The 18,570-nt window shown below is 43.8% G+C and overlaps 1 protein-coding gene across 1 annotated transcript; it reads left to right on the top strand.

Moving 5' to 3' along the window:
- Positions 1 to 969: 969 nt before the first annotated feature.
- LOC108412153 (acylphosphatase-2-like) lies at positions 970 to 18,236 on the top strand. The gene is made up of 4 exons (XM_017684070.2): positions 970 to 1,116; positions 3,926 to 3,942; positions 7,342 to 7,451; positions 17,953 to 18,236. Exons 1-4 carry the CDS (start codon positions 1,044 to 1,046, stop codon positions 18,065 to 18,067), a joined length of 315 nt encoding a protein of 104 aa, XP_017539559.1. The 5' UTR covers positions 970 to 1,043; the 3' UTR covers positions 18,068 to 18,236.
- Positions 18,237 to 18,570: the final 334 nt, after the last annotated feature.

The following is an 18,570-nucleotide window of genomic DNA, read 5'->3' as shown; positions in this document are numbered from 1 at the left end:
GTTGGGCATTCAGGCCAGAACAGGGCCAGATGCTGTAATGCTGATTACAGCTTTGCCTTGTGTTTCGGCCAATTCTGGCATAACTGTAATGCAGCAACAGTGAAGTCGGGCCAGATTCTAAAGATTACAGTTGTTTCTATAGAATTTTCTAAAGATTATAAAATTTTTGACTCGAATATCTGATAAATATTTTAATGAGGAAGTTAAAGACAAAATAATGTGTTACTGAAAGTCCTGGTGACCTGAAATCTTCTCTGGTGATTTTAAACTACATTGAGGGTCACCAGCAGGTGGCGCAGTTCTACACTGTCCCTCCTCATCACCAGCAAATGGCGCAGTTCTACACTGTCCCTCTTCATCACCAGCAGATGGCGCAGTTCTACACTGTTCCTCCTCATCGCCAGCAGATGGCGCAGTTCTACACTGTCCCTCCTCATCACCAGCAGATGGCGCAGTTCTACACTGTCCCTCTTCATCACCAGCAGATGGCGCAGTTCTACACTGTCACTCTTCATCACCAACATCACCAGACAGTCTGTCTGTCCGTCTATCTATCTATTTCTTTGTCTATCTATGTATTTGTCTGTCTATCTATCTCTGTGTCTGTGTGTCTGTCTAGGGTTAGGGTCTGATCAGGGATTCGTGCTTTACTCTACTTCCAGTTGCTGAAATTCCGTCCAGAAAATAAACCATTAGTCATTTTAAAGGATCATCGGTTGAGATTCACACGCCCACAGGCTGCTAATCTGGCCTCACTCACGCTGCTCTGCTGCAGTCAGGCACCTCACTGGGACACTGGGACCTCATACAAATCAAGTAACACGTTGAAAAATGACCGCAGGTTACAATGTTTTCTGTTAGTGTCTCACAATGTAGTAAACATGTTTCCTCTTCCTCGGGGTTCTAGTGTCTGATGCGTCTTTTAACGGCGCAGCTTTCTCTTTAAATCTTTCACTGCCGGTCAAGTCCAACTCCAGAAGTAACCTGACCCAGTCACCGAAAGACCCCCAAAGCTTTAGCCGCACAGCTTGGCACTGCTGATCATGTCCGGGGACACTGGCTCAAGTGGCAGCAACCTGTGCTCTGTGGATTTCGAGATATATGGACATGTTCAGGGTACGTGTCTTATTCCTTTTACTGGCCAGCACTTTGTAGACTTCAGGCCCAATGATGGCTGCAGAACCAGCAATGCTTGTTTGTAACCTTGCACTGTATTACATAAGAACAGCGCTGTGGAGGGTGCAGGGCCTTTGCTATATTAAGAGACAGCAGGTAGAAGGCAAACCAAGTTTTACAGTTTTCCTCTTGTCCTAATGTAGCTGATCAGGCGAGGCATGACTGGTGTCCCAAGTTCTTCAGTTTTGCACTGGAGCCACATGGCTTATGCTGCTAAGAAGCAGGTGAAGCTTATGTGCACCAGTTAGCACGTGCCTAAATCATCAGGCACCTGCCTCGGACCTCGCTGCTTTATCTCGAACAGGCCTCACGGCGGTTGGTGCTGTTTGCAGCTGAGAAAAGTACTTTCCGTCCATAACTCGGAGCAGTTTGAGGGAAGTGTGTGATGATTCAGCTGACTGGTTCACTAATGAAGTAAACGTTGGTCGCCCAACATGGCTTGACTGATCAGCTACATTTGGGGTGAGGAAGAAAACGAGTACATTAGATTTTTGGCTGAGCTATCGTGTCTGTATGGTTGTCTTATGACACAGGAAGCTCTGAAGAAGTACTGGGCGATACGATGTTGCTTTATTGTTATTGTGATGAATTATGTCACGCTTTTCTGAGCATATCGTGGCTCAAAACTCAAAACTCATTTGACGTAAAACTCAAACTTCATCCCGTGGCTTTTTTTAAACGTCACCTGAAAATATGAACCTACATCATCAAGAAAATGAAGAATTCTGATCATGATCTGATTATTAAGGGCATCTAAACACACTCGGTGACCAACTGCAGGTTTCATTACATAGTGAGCGTAATTAAGCCCAATTAAATGTAATTAAAATTACATTTAAAAACGTTTGGTGCCGTTTGCAAACACTGAACAAAAGTCATTGTAGTTATAAGTTTTTAATAATAATAATAATCACAATCATAACTTATTATTATTATTATTATTATTATTATTATTATAATATGTGGCACTGCAGGCTCTATTTTGTTTGTTTCACTTTACTAAACCTCTGAAAACATTTTAAATGGTATAACTGTGTATCATAAAAAACACTGCGGTATTGTGATATAATATTTTTGCCCTCCACACTGAAATCAAACTCAAACTTCATGCTGCGGCTTTTTTTAAACCTTGCGCCACTTTACCTGAAAATATGAATGTACGTCATCTAGCAGATCAAACGTAAAGCCAGTGGCGCAAAAAGGGGGTGTGCAGCGTATGCGGCGCATATGGGCGCTGCACTAGAGGGGCGCTGCACTAGAGGGGGGCCGCACTAGAGGGGCGCCGAAACGACGCCGGAACATTATTTCTAGTCTGCATTTTCTGTAAGAGCTGTTTGTTCAAGTCTGATAATACACATCAAAAACCAGCACAGCACTAATCAGGCGCCCATCCACTCCGTCCCCTGCCCTCCTGTCATCTGCTCCCAAACACAGGCGCTTGAGAACGCGGCCCATAGGGAACGGAAGAGGGAGAGAGAAAAAGATGTAGGGATGAAGAAAAGCTTCTCAAAGTGGTTGAAAGACAGCAGGTTGGTCAGTTTATACGCTTTATTCACCTACGTCACCAAAACGAGCCTGTAGGGTCCGAAAGTAGCGCTGGACCACTGGGTTCTAGCAAAGCTGCCTCACTGCTGGGTTCCCAAACGCACTTATTCAGAAATAAAGGAATCTAATAACCAAACCTTCCATAGTTTCCCCTGAGATCCCGAACTTCACCGGGAATAGAGTCACACCATCAGAAAAGATCGCCTCTTCAGTTTGAGATGTATGTTACTGTGCTAGCTAAGGCTAGCCATGTTAATATTACCCAGCCAGCCAGAAGAATGACAGCAGTGAGGCAGCGAGCTAACGCTAAAGCTAAACTGGGTTCTCCAGCTACGACCTGATTAACCCTGAACTGGTTATTTTCTCGGTTTAACTTCAAACCGAGTGACATTAGTCGAGCCACAGCTCTTTATAGCAGCCTGTTTAGCTAGCTAACCTAGCTAGTCAACACTCTAGCTAATATGCTAACCGTGGCGGCCTGGTCTGAAGCTCAGCTCGCTGGTGCCACTAAATCAGCTTAAACTCTTAGTTTCCAGCCTCATTCAGACTGTAACTGTTTTAGTTGAGTTTTCCTTTACATTTTTATTTATTTCGTCCTTTTATTTATTTAATTTTCTGTTTTACCCTTTTATTTATTTTATTCCATACTTTTATTTATTCTGTCTTCTGTTTTACTGTTTATTTTATTTCCATAATTTACTTTTTTATATAAACTTGGTGTTTTAACCCTCTTTCTTTGTGCTTATATTTTATTATTCTAATTATTAATCTCTATTTTATTGCGTTACATTTTAGCCTGTCCACTTATCAGTTTATTCTGAATTATTTTATTTCTTCTTAATTAAATCCTCATTGCTTGTTTTTTGCTCTTACCATTTAATTTGTATTCTGTTTATAAAGTTCCTTATTTTAGCTTGCCTGCTTAAATATTTGATTTTAATTTTTTTCAGTCACTTTAAGTTAAGGGGCGGGGTTTTGGGGGGGGGGGCGATAATGTTTGCATCCACCTCAGAAAGTATGTAGTTGCACCCCTGCGTAAAGCCAAGACATTACTTGTCGAGAAGTGATATATGAGACTCAGACATGCATTAATGTACACAGATCTATGAAGTGCATCACTGACTGATGTAGTTATTTTACATGTGGCTCTTCAGTTTTTCATTACATGGTAAATATACTGACATGCTTTCTCTCTTTGGTGCAGGGGTCTGTTTTCGTATGGTAAGTACGCCTTGTTTTATGTTCTTTATGACACACACACACCAATCAGCCATAACATTCTGACCACCTCCTCGTTTCTACGCTCACTGTCCACTTTATCAGCTCCACTGACCGTATAGCTGCACTCTGTAGTTCTACAGTTACAGACTGTAGTCCATCTGTTTCTCTGATACTCTGTTACCCTGTTCTTCAGTGGTCAGGACCCCCATGGACCCTCACACAGCAGGTACTGTTTGGGTGGTGGTACGTAAATGTCTGTTGTGCTGGTGCGAGTGGATCAGACACAGCAGTGCTGCTGGAGTTTTTAAACACTGTGTCCACTCACTGTCCACTCTATTAGACACTCCTACCTCGTTGGTCCACCTTGTAGATGTAAAGTCAGAGACGACAGCTCATCTGCTGCTGCACAGTTTGTGTTGGTCATCCTCTAGTCCTTCATCAGTGGTCACAGGACGCTGCCCCCAGGACGCTGCCCCCAGGACGCTGCCCCCAGGACGCTGCCCCCAGGACGCTGCCCCCAGGACGCTGCCCACAGGACGCTGCCCACAAGACGCTGTTGGCTGGATATTTTTGGTTGGTGGACTATTCTCAGTCCAGCAGCGACACTGAGGGGTTTAAAAACTCCAGCAGCGCTGCTGTGTCTGATCCACTCGCACCAGCGCAACACACATTAACACACCACCGCCCTGTCAGTGTTACTGCAGTGCTGAGAATGACCCACCACCCAAACAGTACCTGCTCTGTGAGGGTCCATGGGGGTCCTGACCACTGAAGAACAGGGTAACAGAGTATCAGAGAAACAGATGGACTACAGTCTGTAACTGTAGAACTACAGAGTGCAGCTATACGGTCAGTGGAGCTGATAAAGTGGACAGTGAAAGTAGAATTTGTTCCATTTGTGTGGTCTCCCCCATTCTAGACAAACGCACTGAGCCCTGTTTACACTGGTGGGGGTGGGGGTGGGGGTGACATCCACCTGTAAAAGTTTACAGAAAATGAATGCAGTTTGTTATGAATATGTCGCCTGATACCCGAGACATTGTTCTATGATAGTTTAGAAATACGATTTTGGCCTGAAACCAATTTTTAAAACGGTAAAATGTCTCACTTCCAACATCTGATATGTGTTCTAAGTTCTATTATTAAATAAGACGTGGGTTTATGAGGTTTGCAGATCATTTCATTCTGTTTTTATTTATATTTATTCACATTTTACACAGCTTCCCAACTTTTTTTGGAATTGGGGTTGTAGTAAACAGGCTCAGATTTAGCCCTATTTTCCTATCATCAACATTGCATTAACAAAGAAGAAGGTTCACTGGTTGTTTGGGTGTTTGGGTTGTAAATAAATCAGCTATATTTGTGTTGTTGGCATCACAACTCCTGGTGCCCATCACCACCACTCTGCCACCAATCAGTCTGTTTCAATGCACCATTTTACACCAAACCACTCTGAATGACTTTATCTAAACAACTGAAATATGTAGAAGTTCTGAAGAATCACTGGAATTCGCCTTCAAGGGCTTTGGACTTAACTTGGAGATGACTTAGAGCTGTTGACCCAACATGGACATGGAAAGTAAGAGTTGACCTCAGCACTGCTGTAACAACTAAACAGGTTTATTTTAATCCTAACCTACCAGGTAGCCTAGATCAGGTACGTCACCCTGGCTTCTGGGTTGCGAACAGCAGAGGTAAGTGAACTGCCGTGAACCCAACTCCTGAAGGCCCTGCTTAGTATTAAGCCGAATCAGGTAGGGGTGGGAATCAACAAAGACCCCCACGATACTTCAGCATCACGATACTTCAGCCACAATTTTGCGATATGCTGAGAACTGTGAGGTCTTTCCCATGAAGCAGCTGACGGACTGAGTTCTTTTCTAAGCTGGGTCAGAATCGGAAGGCAGCTTTGTTAAGCTGAGTGTGTCCAGTGATGGTCCAATCCTGCCAGCTTTGTTTTGGCCAACTTCTTCTGCCGATCATCACCAGAAAGACACTTAGCACCATCTAGTGGACCAAAAACGCGAATGATTTTATTGTTCTCGTACCAAAAAGCTGAATTTGTATTTGCGATTTCTGTAGTAAAATACTGATACTTTGCAGCTGTGTATCGATACAGTATTGGGCCGCAAAATATTGCAATAATAAGCTGTATCGATTTTTTTCCCCCACCCCTAGAATCATCTGTTTAAAGAAGTACTGAATTCTGCAGTGCTGTGGCCTGCGAGCACTAACATATTACAGAGAGGCGTGTTAGATTAGCTGTGGACCCCATACTCAGGACAGTAGCCTCCTGTACTCTGTAAACAATAATTGTGACGGGAATTCCACTGATTTTTCAAAATTTTTAACAATTAACCGTTAGAATTTAAACAGAGTCATTTACAGTTGTTTGGTGTGAAACGCTCTGTTCTAGAGAAACTTAGTCACAGTGGAGGTGATAGGAACCAGATGTCCATAGGATTTAACACCTCTGAAAGCAGCCAGACATTGACACTTTACAGTAGTTTTGTGATAAGCTTTTAGATTAAAACACATTTATAAAGATGCATGCAGACAAAATATTACCCAAAGAAAACTTTTTTAGATTCATCACTATTTCCCCTTCAAACTTACATATACACATTCAAGTGTAGGTTCTCTGGAGGTTCTGGACAGTAAATAAAATGTCTATATTTGTGTTGTGGTCATGGCGACGCCTGGTTCCCATCACCACCGCTGATCAGTCTGAACATATACATCTCAACAGTTTCAACAGTTTAAAGGCACAATGTGTAAGATTTAGGGGCATCTAGCGGTGAGTCTGCAGACTGTAACCAACTGAATCCCCCTCCCTCACCCCCCCCCTTTCCAAGTGTGTAGTAGAACACATGGTGGCCGTCAGGTTTTCTGTCGTCGCATGTCGCGATTTCATTTTATAAAATAATGTTTTTCACTTTTTTGATGATGAGGATTCATTCCTCCTTGTTTTTCTTGCACTGAATGATAAGTCTGATACTCCATTTGTCAAAATTTGAGTTCTTAAACCTCTCACAACACAAAATGGTCAACCAGCGCCGGCAGAACCCACCGATTCTTCTTCATTCTACGTCTTCCTACCCAGAGCGACAGCGCCATCAAATTCAAGCTGGCCCTTCAGCATGAAAAAAACGAAAGGCGCTCTCTAGAGTCAGCGTTTGGTTTGTCCGTTCTGGACTACTGTAGAAACACAACGGCACAACATAGCGACCTCTGTTGGAAGAAAGCCACTTCCTGTGCTGATATGAAAGGCTCGTTATAAGCTAACGAAACATGAGTCGTACTTGCAGGTGATTATACACTAATGAAAACATTTGTTACTATATTCTCTCTGAGGATCTCTCTGTTTGTCTGTCTGTTTGTCTCTCTCGTCCCTCTCAGTACACAGAGAGAGAAGGACTCACCCTTGGTTTGGTTGGTTGGGTGAAGAACACCAACAGGGGGACAGTGGTGGGGCAGGTGCAGGGACCCCGTCAGCAGGTCCATGAGATGTGAGTACATCACACATACAAATGCAAAGAGCTATTGGTGGCACTGCTGCTCTAAATCAGCGCTGCCTCGACTGTGCTACCAGAGATTTACTAACTTAACAAAGGAGGAGATGGCAATCCTGCTGATCAGCATTGAGGAGAAGGGTAACACCAGTTCAGCCAATCATATCAGACTTTGCATGTTGTAAGCCAATCATATCATGCCACCGCTAAAGTTGTCACGGGATTTTAGTTCATGGAAATGTTTCTGAAAGACTCAAAGGGCTCGACGGGGTGGAACATCTATGATGGAACAACCCTGCCAGAAGTAGATCAGACCCTCGGACCAGCTCACGGTTAACCTGGCTGGCTAGTTTGCTGTCTGACATGTCACAGCAGTGGTGTTGTAGTTCTCTGGTGTTACTAGTTTAACCGTCACAGTTCTACTCTGCAGCTAATTCCCGTCACGATACAGCGATGTCAGTAATCTGCTCAAATACAAGTTTAAAAAGTCTGAGTGGCTCCCTGACACTCTCCGAGGGTCCTTCCTCTGGAAACACCTCCGTTGTGCTGCGACTGGTTTGTCAGTGTTCCTGTAGTTGCAGGTGTTTTCTGTATCTGCTGTTTCTGTGCTGGTTAGCTGTCGTGTGGACTATTCAAGGAATAATTTTTAAAAACACAAACTGATGACGGGGATTTCAAGTGCTGGAGAAAGAACACAATGAAGATGACGCAGAGCTTCAGTGCTGCATAGTAAAACATATCCAGTAAGATTTGGATTCAGATGAAGGACAGGGAGATAGAGCGTGAAAGACAGAAACATCTGGTACAGCAGCCGCACCACCTACAACCGCAAGGCCCTTAGAGGAGTGGTGAGCTAGTGTGGTGAGCCTAGCCAGCCGGTCACCCAGCACACGGCCTGTTCACCATCCTGCCATCAGGCCGGAGATCCCGCAGCATCCAGGCTGGAACAACCCGGCTAATGAACAGGTTCTACCCACAGGCTGTCAGGCTTCTGAACCAGCTGTGAAGCTATGGGTCCGTCCCGAACTACCACTTCACTCTGTCAGCATTATTATTATTATTATTATTATTATTATTATTATTATCTCTGCTATGGACAGTAACACCTCAACACTAAGCCCCTTTAAAGAACAACAACACACAGCCACTCAAGTCACTTTAAAATGTATACTGTCTCTATGCCTTGTGTATATTTAATATATTTAAATTAGTTACTTACTTACTGTCTGTAGAGTGATTATCTGAGCCTCACCACAAGCATTTCAATGCATAAACATCCTGACATGTTGTGATGACAAATAAACTTGAAACTTGAAATGGAAGGCAGGAAAGAACAGGGTGGAGAAAACTGTCGAGAGCTTTGAAAACGTGGAGGTGACTTCCACATGCAAGGCCTTCGTGAAGGTGGAGGACCATGGAAAGGAGAGTTGTGGACGCTGATGGACCCTAAAATGAACGAAACCCTCGCCCGTGTGACCTTGCGTGTCAGAGCTGCTGTGGTCATGGCTGCCGTTACTGCAGTGCAGCACTCCGCACTACACGGGTTCCTGCCCCGCAGCCCTGAGCTACAGGCAGGATAAGGAGTTGTTTCTTGTAAAACTTGTTTAATAAATGAACGAATAAACAAATGAAAGAATAAATAAATAAATACGCAAAATAATAAGTAAGAAAATGTAAAGGAAAATGGTTGCAAATACAAATCATGAGAAATAAAATTATTTGAATTGGAAAAAAATGTGCAGTTCCTTGATCAAACACTAGGTGGAAATGCACTCTCAGTTTTAGGACCGTGTGGACTCCAGGGATCCTCTAGACTTACTCACTATAGATAAGGTATAAAGTGATTAAACTATTGTTTTGTTTAAAATAGTTTTTTTATGATTATTATTATTATTATTATTATTTAATTAATAAACCAAAAGATTCTTGATTAATTAGCCAAGCTGAAATTTTAAAAGTGTTCTCATTTTATGTAATTAAGTTCTAAACAGATCCGTTCAGAGCGGTTCTAGATAAACATACAGCCTCAGAACTGTTCACAGTGGTGGTGATGGGAACCAGACGTCCCTCTAAAAGCTCCTACAGAAAGTTCCTACATGAACTGGTTCTGAATTCACTGCCTGATGACTGAGACACTGTTTTATGAGAGTTTAGAGAACTATATCATAAAACTATCCCATCACCACCACTGTAAAGACATCGGAACCGTTTCACGGGGGAACCTGTCTGCATTAAATGACTCCCCGTCGTACAGAGGGTGGCCCCCAGAAGCGTGCGGACGATTGTGCCACTCTAAAAATGAATTACAGTGTTTGAGCAGGTTTGAACGTCTGGGCTTGTGATCCCGTCAGTGAGCAGGAGCTCACGGAGAGCGCTGTAAGGAAAACAGGCCCAGATGTTTCCCCCATTTACACCTTTTTACAGCAGCCTTAGTGCAGCATGGACGGGATTGGTCTCCACACAAAGACCATGATGCTGTGCTGTTTCTTTCTGAAAATAACATTTTTATGACCGAACCCAAGGAAGTTCATTAGAGTTTAACAATGGTTATGGCTGGTTTTCCATATCCGCCAATAAGATTACAGTCTTCAGGGTTTACCCGATAACACTGTAAATCAGCTGTGAAAGTGTTCTTTCTCACATTATTTAACATCAATTTAAATATAATATAAATACACTCATTATTTTTCAAGGGGCAGTCGTGAGCTGGAGGTTAGGGAACTGGCTCTGTGGCCGGAAGGTCGCCTGTTCGATCCCCAGAGCCGACAGCGCATGACTGAGGTGTCCTTGAGCAAGACACCTAACCCCCAACTGCTGCGGATTGGGCTGCCCACCGCTCTGGGCAAGTGTGCTCACTGCCCCCTAGTGTGTGTGTGTTCACTAGTGTGTATGTGGTGTTTCACTGCACGGTTGGGTTAAATGTGGAGGTGAAATTTCCAGGCTGTGGGACTAATAAGGGTCTTTGAATCTTATTGTGCTGAAGTCTGACCACTAAGACACTAGGAGAGCAGTTTTTGTTGGCGGTTAAGGCTTAAGACTATCCCGTAACATTTCCAGCATCATGACTAGCCGCATAAGTCCAATCACTTTAGGCAGATCAGGGTCTGTAGCCGTCTTCGTCGTTAGCTTTGAAGTGTTGTCCTGTGACCGTTTTTTCCGGAACTTTCTGTGGATGTTTAGTGTTTTTTTGCTCTAGTCTGTTTCCTACCCAGCACTCTGTGTAGCTTAGCGCGCAGCACACATTCTGGCTGATACCCTCCCGAGTAACGATAATGCAATTAACCCCCCCCTAATGCAATCATCCTAGCCTGACCCTGATGCCCGATGGCGAGGTCACTGGCAAAAATCAGCCCATCCTGCCTCGTCGTTCCAGCCCACCATCCTTCAGCTTCATGTGTTTATCGCAATATATTTTTACATGCAGTGCAAAGGCAGACAATCAGCTATTTACTTTTGGACTAGAACTACATTCTTAAAGACGGTTCTTCGAGGGTTCTTTAGTAAAGGGAATGGTTCTATTCACAACTATTTCATGCTTAAATGCTTTGTTTTGCATGGTGAAATGGTTCTTCAGACTGATGGAGAACATGCTGAGTAGAAAAGGGTTCTTTGGTATGATGCATGCCTAAAAATTATGGTTCTTCAAGGAACTCAAAGAACCACCTGCATGATTAAAGGGTTCTGGGAAGGGAAACTGTTCTTCAGATTGATGGAGAGTGTGCTGTAAATGAAAAGCATGAAAAAAAAAATTCTCCACAGCACCAAAAATGGTTCTTCCATCGTCACAAGGCTGACAGTGAAACAAGCGTAGAGTCCTTTTTGGGTGCTTTAAAAGGTTCTACACAGAAATATCTACAGCACATCAGTCTAAAGTACCCTTTCATGATGCGAAGAGGGTTTGGAAAGCAGTGATGAAGATAACGGAGCGTTTAGATATGAAACACATGTGGATCGTGTTCTACGCAGAGCCTTTAAAGGAGAGATTACAGAGAGAATACAGATTAAGAGTTTACAGTGTGTGTTTAATTGGATGTGTACAGTATGTTGAGGTAAACCAGTTTACTGTGCAGGTAATGAGTATCAGCTTAATGTTCAGTTATACAGCCTAGAGCATCATTTCTAAAGAATATATTAGTATAGAGCAGCACTGGGAGCTGCATGTAGCTCTGCCCTGTCGTGGTTCCACAGCTGAATCAGATCAGTAGGTAATAATAAAATAATCCTCCTCTACAGTAAAATAAAGCTCTGCTGATCCTTCAACACAGTTTAACAGTAAATGGTCTTAAACGCTCGAGTTAATGTAGAACTGCTGATTCACCCTTTAACCCCTAAGATCAGCGCAGACGGCTGGTCACCATAGCAACACAGACAACAGTCTCGCCCAGCTAGTAGCTACGAAACGGCAAAGAGAGAGATTTAAGACGGACATCGATCATTTGGAGACGAAAGGACTGATTAGTGTTTATATTCAGTCCAGCTGGTTTCCTCATACGTTTAATCTGCAGTGAGAAACTGAAACACTAAAAAGTCGCTTCTCATTCAAATTGTTCCAATCCGCCTTAAAAGGTGCAGCAGTTACATTCCGGCACCATTTAAGGTGGAACGGGAACATTAGAACGAGAAGCTGGTGAATGAGAAGCGACTTCAGCCTCGTAAAAAGTCGAACGCTGAGAGACGTTTCACAGAAACTGATCTACTCCTGAGGAACGTTTCCTGCTGCAGATGTGAGAAAAGCAGCTGCAAGTTCATTTATATTTCTATCCTATTCTAGCACATCAGCACACACTGAGACATCCTTACAGCCAAGATGGTAAATGGACATTAAATGTGGCTCCCAAGGTGGTTTCATTTTGGTTGAAAGGAAAAATGGCTCTGCTCAACATTTGGGTTGCGACCCCTGGTATAAAGAGTATACGGCTCATGAGCCTTTCAGTGCAAAACCAAAGAACTTCGGACACTGTGTGTGTCTTGCTTAATTTACTGAGTTAATGAGACAAATTAAAAACCTAAAATGTGAAGTATCACTTGAATTATGGCTCAATATGTGTCTTGACATTAATATTAAAATCGCCTCATTCTCCTTTTACCCCTTTGCCTCATTTAATCTCACTTCATCCTGAGCAAAGTTTCTCACCAACACCTGAGGATGGCGAACAGATGTTGCTCAATATTGGCAAGGTCATCGTCCGTGCTCCTCTCTTCTTTCCTCTTTCTTTTTTAGTCTTTCTTTCAGCTTTCTAGCAGCACTAAGGGAGTCAACCCCCTGCCCAGTCGGCCCATTTTAGCATCGCCACTTTCCCAGGGGCCCCGTGACCCAGATCAGACAGCAAAGACACCAAAAAAAGCAATAGATGGAGGACCGGAGGAGAAACAGCAAATAAGGGCGTGCGAGAGGCTTTTATGAAGCGTGCTTGAGGAAGACAGAAGCATGATGAAGCTTAAAAAGGGGGAGGAAAGGAAATATGTTGAGTTTACACAAGCTTACATAAGAAGGCTACAGAAGAGAAGGGAGAAGAGGAGGAGAGAACGAGAAAAGAAGGCAGGTCAGATCCATTAGTACTGAAGTACCTTGTGGAGCCATGAGGGAGATGGATATGCCGAGGAAAGAAAAAGGAAGTACGTAGAAAGAAGTTAAGAGCAGAAGAGCAGACAGGAGAAGAGAAAAACAGAATAGAAGAGGAGTAAAGAGGAAGGAGCAGAATAGAGAAGAGAAACAGAAGGAGGAAAGACGAAGAGAGTAGTAGAGAAGAGAGCAAGGCAGAAGAGATAAGAGGAAGATAGGAGAACAGAAATGAAGTGAAAAGCAGAAAAGAGGAGGAGGGCAGAGCAGAGCACAGAAAAGGGGAGTGGAGAACTATAGAGAAGAGATGAGGAGACAGGAGAAATAAATAGAAGAAAGGAAGACAACAACAAGCAATAAAGATGAGTAGGGAAAGGAGCAGACAAGCACAGAGTATGAAAAGAAGAGATGAAAGGAGGAGAGAGGAGAAGAGAAGAAAGGAGAAGAGTAGAGGAGAGGAGAAGAGCTGTAAGAAAGCTGAGCAGATCGGTTTGTTTTGAAGAACTCTTCCGAGCACAGATGGCCCTCAGCCTCCACTGTAATCCCTCCCTGACCGCTCACTCTCTAATGCCCTCAGACGATCCCCTCAACGTGCCTCCCTGATGTTCTAATGCCCAGCAACTCCAGCGCATGCAGCTGTTACACTGCTGTGAATTATGTCTGAATAGTACAGAGCAGGTCCTGGAGATCTACCAGCCTGGGGAGTTCAGATCCACCTGACCTGACACTACTCTCCATCTGCTCCTGAAGGCCTTGATTACCTGGAGCTGAGCTCTGCAGGGTAGCAGAACTTCAGGACCAGGATGGGGCACCTCTGGCACTGAGGCTCCCATTAAAAAGTGGCGATTCAGCCCCATCGATGCTAAAATAAAAGCAAATATGGTATAAATTATTATATGATTATAAAAGAATGATTCCTCTTTGGACAACATTCTCAGGCTGCTCTTCAAATGTAGAAAAAGCAAGGCTGCTGTTTTAAACCACCTACCTGTATCTACACACTTGCCTCAGTTTATATATAAGAGCATGTTATACGGTCTTAGAAACCACTTAAACTAGTACTTCAGATCACTGATCAACCACATATGACGTAAGGGGGAGGAAACTTCAACATTCTGGCAGCCCGATTATTTAACTGAGCGTGGTTTGAGGCGAGTGTGCGGTGATTTGGGCATAACTGGTGAGGTATGAGCTTCGGTAATTGTTGGCCACATTAGCATTGAAGCTCCAGAAAAAGGCCTTGGACATCAAACCAGTCTTGACTGACCTTCCTGAGTAACCAAACGGTCACTTTTAAAGTCATCTCTCATGGTTCATCCATGTGAGACATCATCTATGATGTGTATCGTGTGGAGTCACTTCCCTTTAGGTCAGTGTTCTTATGCTTCATGTGGCGTGTACTTACATCAAAACAGCTCCTCTTCCATTGCAGGCTGGGGCTGATTTGATTACTCTTGCTGTGGTGCACGTCCAGATGGGCTAATTCACTTATGCAGGCTGAGACTGGACCCAAGCTACAGTAAACTGGTAGAAGTCCAGGACCAGGAGTGGTAGAACGGAGTGGCTCCAGAGCTGTAATGTGAAATACAGTTGCTAGACTTTAGAGGACATGTTTGCAACATGTAACACAGATGAAAGGTACACTGTTAGAAATGAAGGTTCTGTGCAGGTTCCTCTCTGGAGAATCCTCTCTGCAGGTTCCTCTCTGGAGAATCCTCTCTGCAGGTTCCTCTCTGGTGAATCATTTCTGCAGGTTCCTCTCTGGAGGTTCCTCTCTGGAGTTTCCTCTCTGGAGAATCCTCTCTGCAGGTTCCTCTCTGGAGAATCCTCTCTGCAGGTCCCACTCTGCGGGTTCCTCTCTGGAGAATCCTCTCTGCAGGTTCCTCTCTGGAGAATCCTCTCTGCAGGTTCCTCTCTGGAGAATCCTCTCTGCAGGTTCCTCTCTGGAGAATCCTCTCTGCAGGTTCCTCTCTGGAGAATCCTCTCTGCAGGTTCTTCTCTGCAGGTTTGCAGGGCAGTGAGATTGTCCTGTTGTGCACGCTGAATGAGTCCACTTTGCTAGCCATATGCTTTTCTTGTTTGTTTGTTCGGTTCTGTTTAATTCTAATCTTACCACTGAAGTGAACATCCAGGCTGTGTTGTTTTCATCTAGTCTATTTGGGGCAATTTGGGGAAATTACTCAGATAATTTATCCTACAAATCCGCCAGTCAAACCCCTTACAAAGTACGTTACCCGACCTCCTCTTGTAGAACTAATCCAGCTCCAATAGGGATCTACATGGGAAAGTTGGAATCTTTTAAGTGTTTCTAGCTTTTCTCAGTGAGCGGTTTGAAGAGCCCCTGCGTCTATGAAGGTCCCTGTGCCTTTTACCTAGCACACATTGAAGAGGAGAAATAATCCCAGGTTACGTTAATCCTCTGCGAACTGCCACATCAGTAAGTAATCTGTGATATCCTGTGGAAAAGGAGCTTCTGTGCGTTGTCTTATCTGTGCAGGTGCTTGGTGAAGCCTTTGCTTGTATTCTCTGCAACCCAAATCAAGCCAATATGCATCACCCTATCTGAAGAGGACGTCTCTGAATATTAAAAAAACACCAAATGACAGAAAAATGGGATTTTATGTGACTGTGTTGGCTGTAAATTCCCACACTAATGACAGACTGCATTCGCAGGCAGCTTAGCCTAATAGAAAGGACGATTTTGGACGTGTTTTCTTAACGGAGGCAGCCAAACACATTGTGCACGGAACTCTTGTTAAGAAAATCAAGTAGCCGCTCCTGCCTCTGCATTGTATACCGAGATATCGTGCGCTAAGCGGTCGTAAACGTTAGACGCCCTGTGGTAAAATGCCACCTGCTCCGCCTCTCCATGTAGAACCCCATAGGAACAGAGCTTTAGATCTTGTGGACGAGGTGATAAAACTGATAAAGCATAAAAGGTCACACAATGAAGTTGATAATCTGCCGTATCATGCATGTTCGCGTTTACTTCGTAACAGCAACATGGATTGGGACACATCAATCCCCTGCTTGCTTGTGGAAAATGAAAGGGGATTAGATTAGCCCCAGATGTTGCGTGTGATTTAGCTCTAAGCTGCTGAATTGCTGTTAAATCTGCTGTTTTGCTGCGTGTTTGTGGCTCTACACTTGTCTCTCAATGGAAATCTCGAAGGCAGTTGTTATGGGCGGGTCAGCGGACACTGTGCTACTCTGCGCCGCGTTAATCTACACACTGTAATCATCTGTTCCAGCCCTGACTGACCTACATGCTGCCAGTGACCTTATTCTCCAGCATGTGCCAAAGCCAGCTCTGCGGGGACTCTCACCACCAGCTGGGACATTGCACAGAGTTAAGGCGATGCTTAGCGCTCAGTTCCAGTTTAAACACTGGGTTCACACCATACTTCACCCCAGAATACTAACCTGGCTACCAATAGCTCAGTTCACTAGATTTCAGCCAGCTAGACATTTTTGACTTGTTTAAACTATGGTTAGTGTAGTGGGTAACACCTCTGCCTTCTACACTGTAGACTGGGGTTCAATGCCCACCTGGCCAAACACCCTACACTATACCAATAAGAGTCCTTGGGCAAGACTCCTAACACCACCTTCACCTCCCTGTGTAAAAATGATCAAACCGTAAGTCGCTCTGGAGAAGAGCGTCAGCCAAATGCCATGAATGTAAAACTTTTTATTAACCCTTTACTGCACGGTGTTGCCATATGGCAACAATTATCTTAATTTTATTAAGAAACTGATATAAAATCTGTTTTCTTATTTAATTGTGGAAAAAGGGTCTTTTATTTTGAAAGGACAAATACTTCCTGACATCACACGACCAGGATTTTTTATTATGTTGTATATTTCAGGACTGGACTTGCTGCCCAGGTGGCGTCCGATCACGGTACCACGCTGGAATTCACTGAGCTCCTGAGAGTGACCCATTCTTTCACTAATGTCTGTAGAAGCAGTCTGCAGGCCGAGGGGCTCGGCTTTACACACCTGTGGCCATGGAAGAGACTGGAACACCTGTATTCAGTGATCTGGATGGGGGAGTGATGTATTATGTTTATGCCCAGGAGACTGCAGCTCAAAATGACTGAATCATCTTTTGTTCCTCTTAGTTAGTGAATCACCATCAACGTAGTAAATCACAGAGGTGACAGCTCGAGAGCTGTGAGCACAGACACTATCTATGCATGTATATAATAGACGCGCACTGTGACACAGGGGTTGGAACCAGCTCACTGAACACAGGCTAATGTAAAGGGCAATTCCATCACATTGTGTACATAATTCATTTGCTGAACACAGCGGTTTGGTGTGAAACGCTTTGCTCTAGAGAAACTTACAGAATCACAACTGATGACAGAATCCCAGTGGTGGTGATGGGAACCAGACGTCCCTCTAAAAGCTGCTCCCAGTGGTGGTGATGGGAACCAGACGTCCCTCTAAAAGCTCCTACAGAAAGTTCCTACATGAGCTGGTTCTGAATTCACTGCCTGATGACTGAGACGCTGTTTTATGAGAGTTTTGAATTTAAGTTTCAGTTTAAATGTATTTTAGCCCATTTATTTTAATCAGTATAAGAAGAGTACAAAAAGGGTGCTGTGAAGCAAAATAGTCCCCAGACAAAATGAATTATTTCAATTATTTTCCTCTGCACTATTGGCTCATAATGTACTTTTAACTCTATTCAGAGCAGAGCGGTACAGGCAAGACGATATATGGCAATAAATTACTCAAACAAAACCTATTGTTACAGATTTTATCATGTCAAAAGTCCATATAAGCTCAGAAGACTCGTGTAGGTTCTCTGGAGGTTCTGGATGGTATATATCTGTGTTGTTGTCATGGCGACGTCTGGGTCCCATCACCACCACTGTAAAGAACCCTGAGTCAGCAGCATTAAAACAGAGGGCATGTTCCTCTCCACAGGAAGGTGTGGCTGAGCAAGGAGGGAAGCCCCAGCAGCCGCATCACCCGAGCCGTTTTCAAAAATGAGAGGGACATCTCCAAGCTGGAGCTCTCTGGCTTCTCCACCCGATTCTGATCCACGAGAGAACCACGCGAATGCTGCTGCCTCGTCACCGCAACCGCCGTCTTCCACAGAGTAAACTTGTTATTGCCAGTCCCACCACAATCTACCGTTTCTGTAACTACAGCATTTCTGTACTTTAGGGTGCCCAGAATGAATACATGACAATTATTTTGTGTTTTCATTTGACTTGTAGCTTTGACCATTTTGCAAAAAACATCACTTTACAAATCTACTTGTTCTATTGGCTCTAATGACGTGAGTTTCATAATCAAACATAAAGCACGTCACTGCTGTCGGAACAAAACCTCATATCTCCAAAACGGTAACTTTACAGGAGAACGAAAAAACTTACTTCACTTTTAATGGAAGTCAATGGAACCAGACGTCTTTCCAAGTCATTTGGGCCGTTTCTTTTGGTCCACTCATCGTGAAATTTACACACAATGTAAAGAACAACAGGGATTTTCAAACTGTGTCAAAAACTGAAACATGTCAAAAATGGAGATATTTTAGGT

The sequence above is a fragment of the Pygocentrus nattereri genome, chromosome 22 (genome assembly GCF_015220715.1).
Source record: "Pygocentrus nattereri isolate fPygNat1 chromosome 22, fPygNat1.pri, whole genome shotgun sequence".
Lineage (NCBI taxonomy): Eukaryota > Metazoa > Chordata > Actinopteri > Characiformes > Serrasalmidae > Pygocentrus > Pygocentrus nattereri.
Note: the sequence above shows the minus strand (reverse complement) of the source record. Positions and strands in the feature narration are given on the sequence as shown.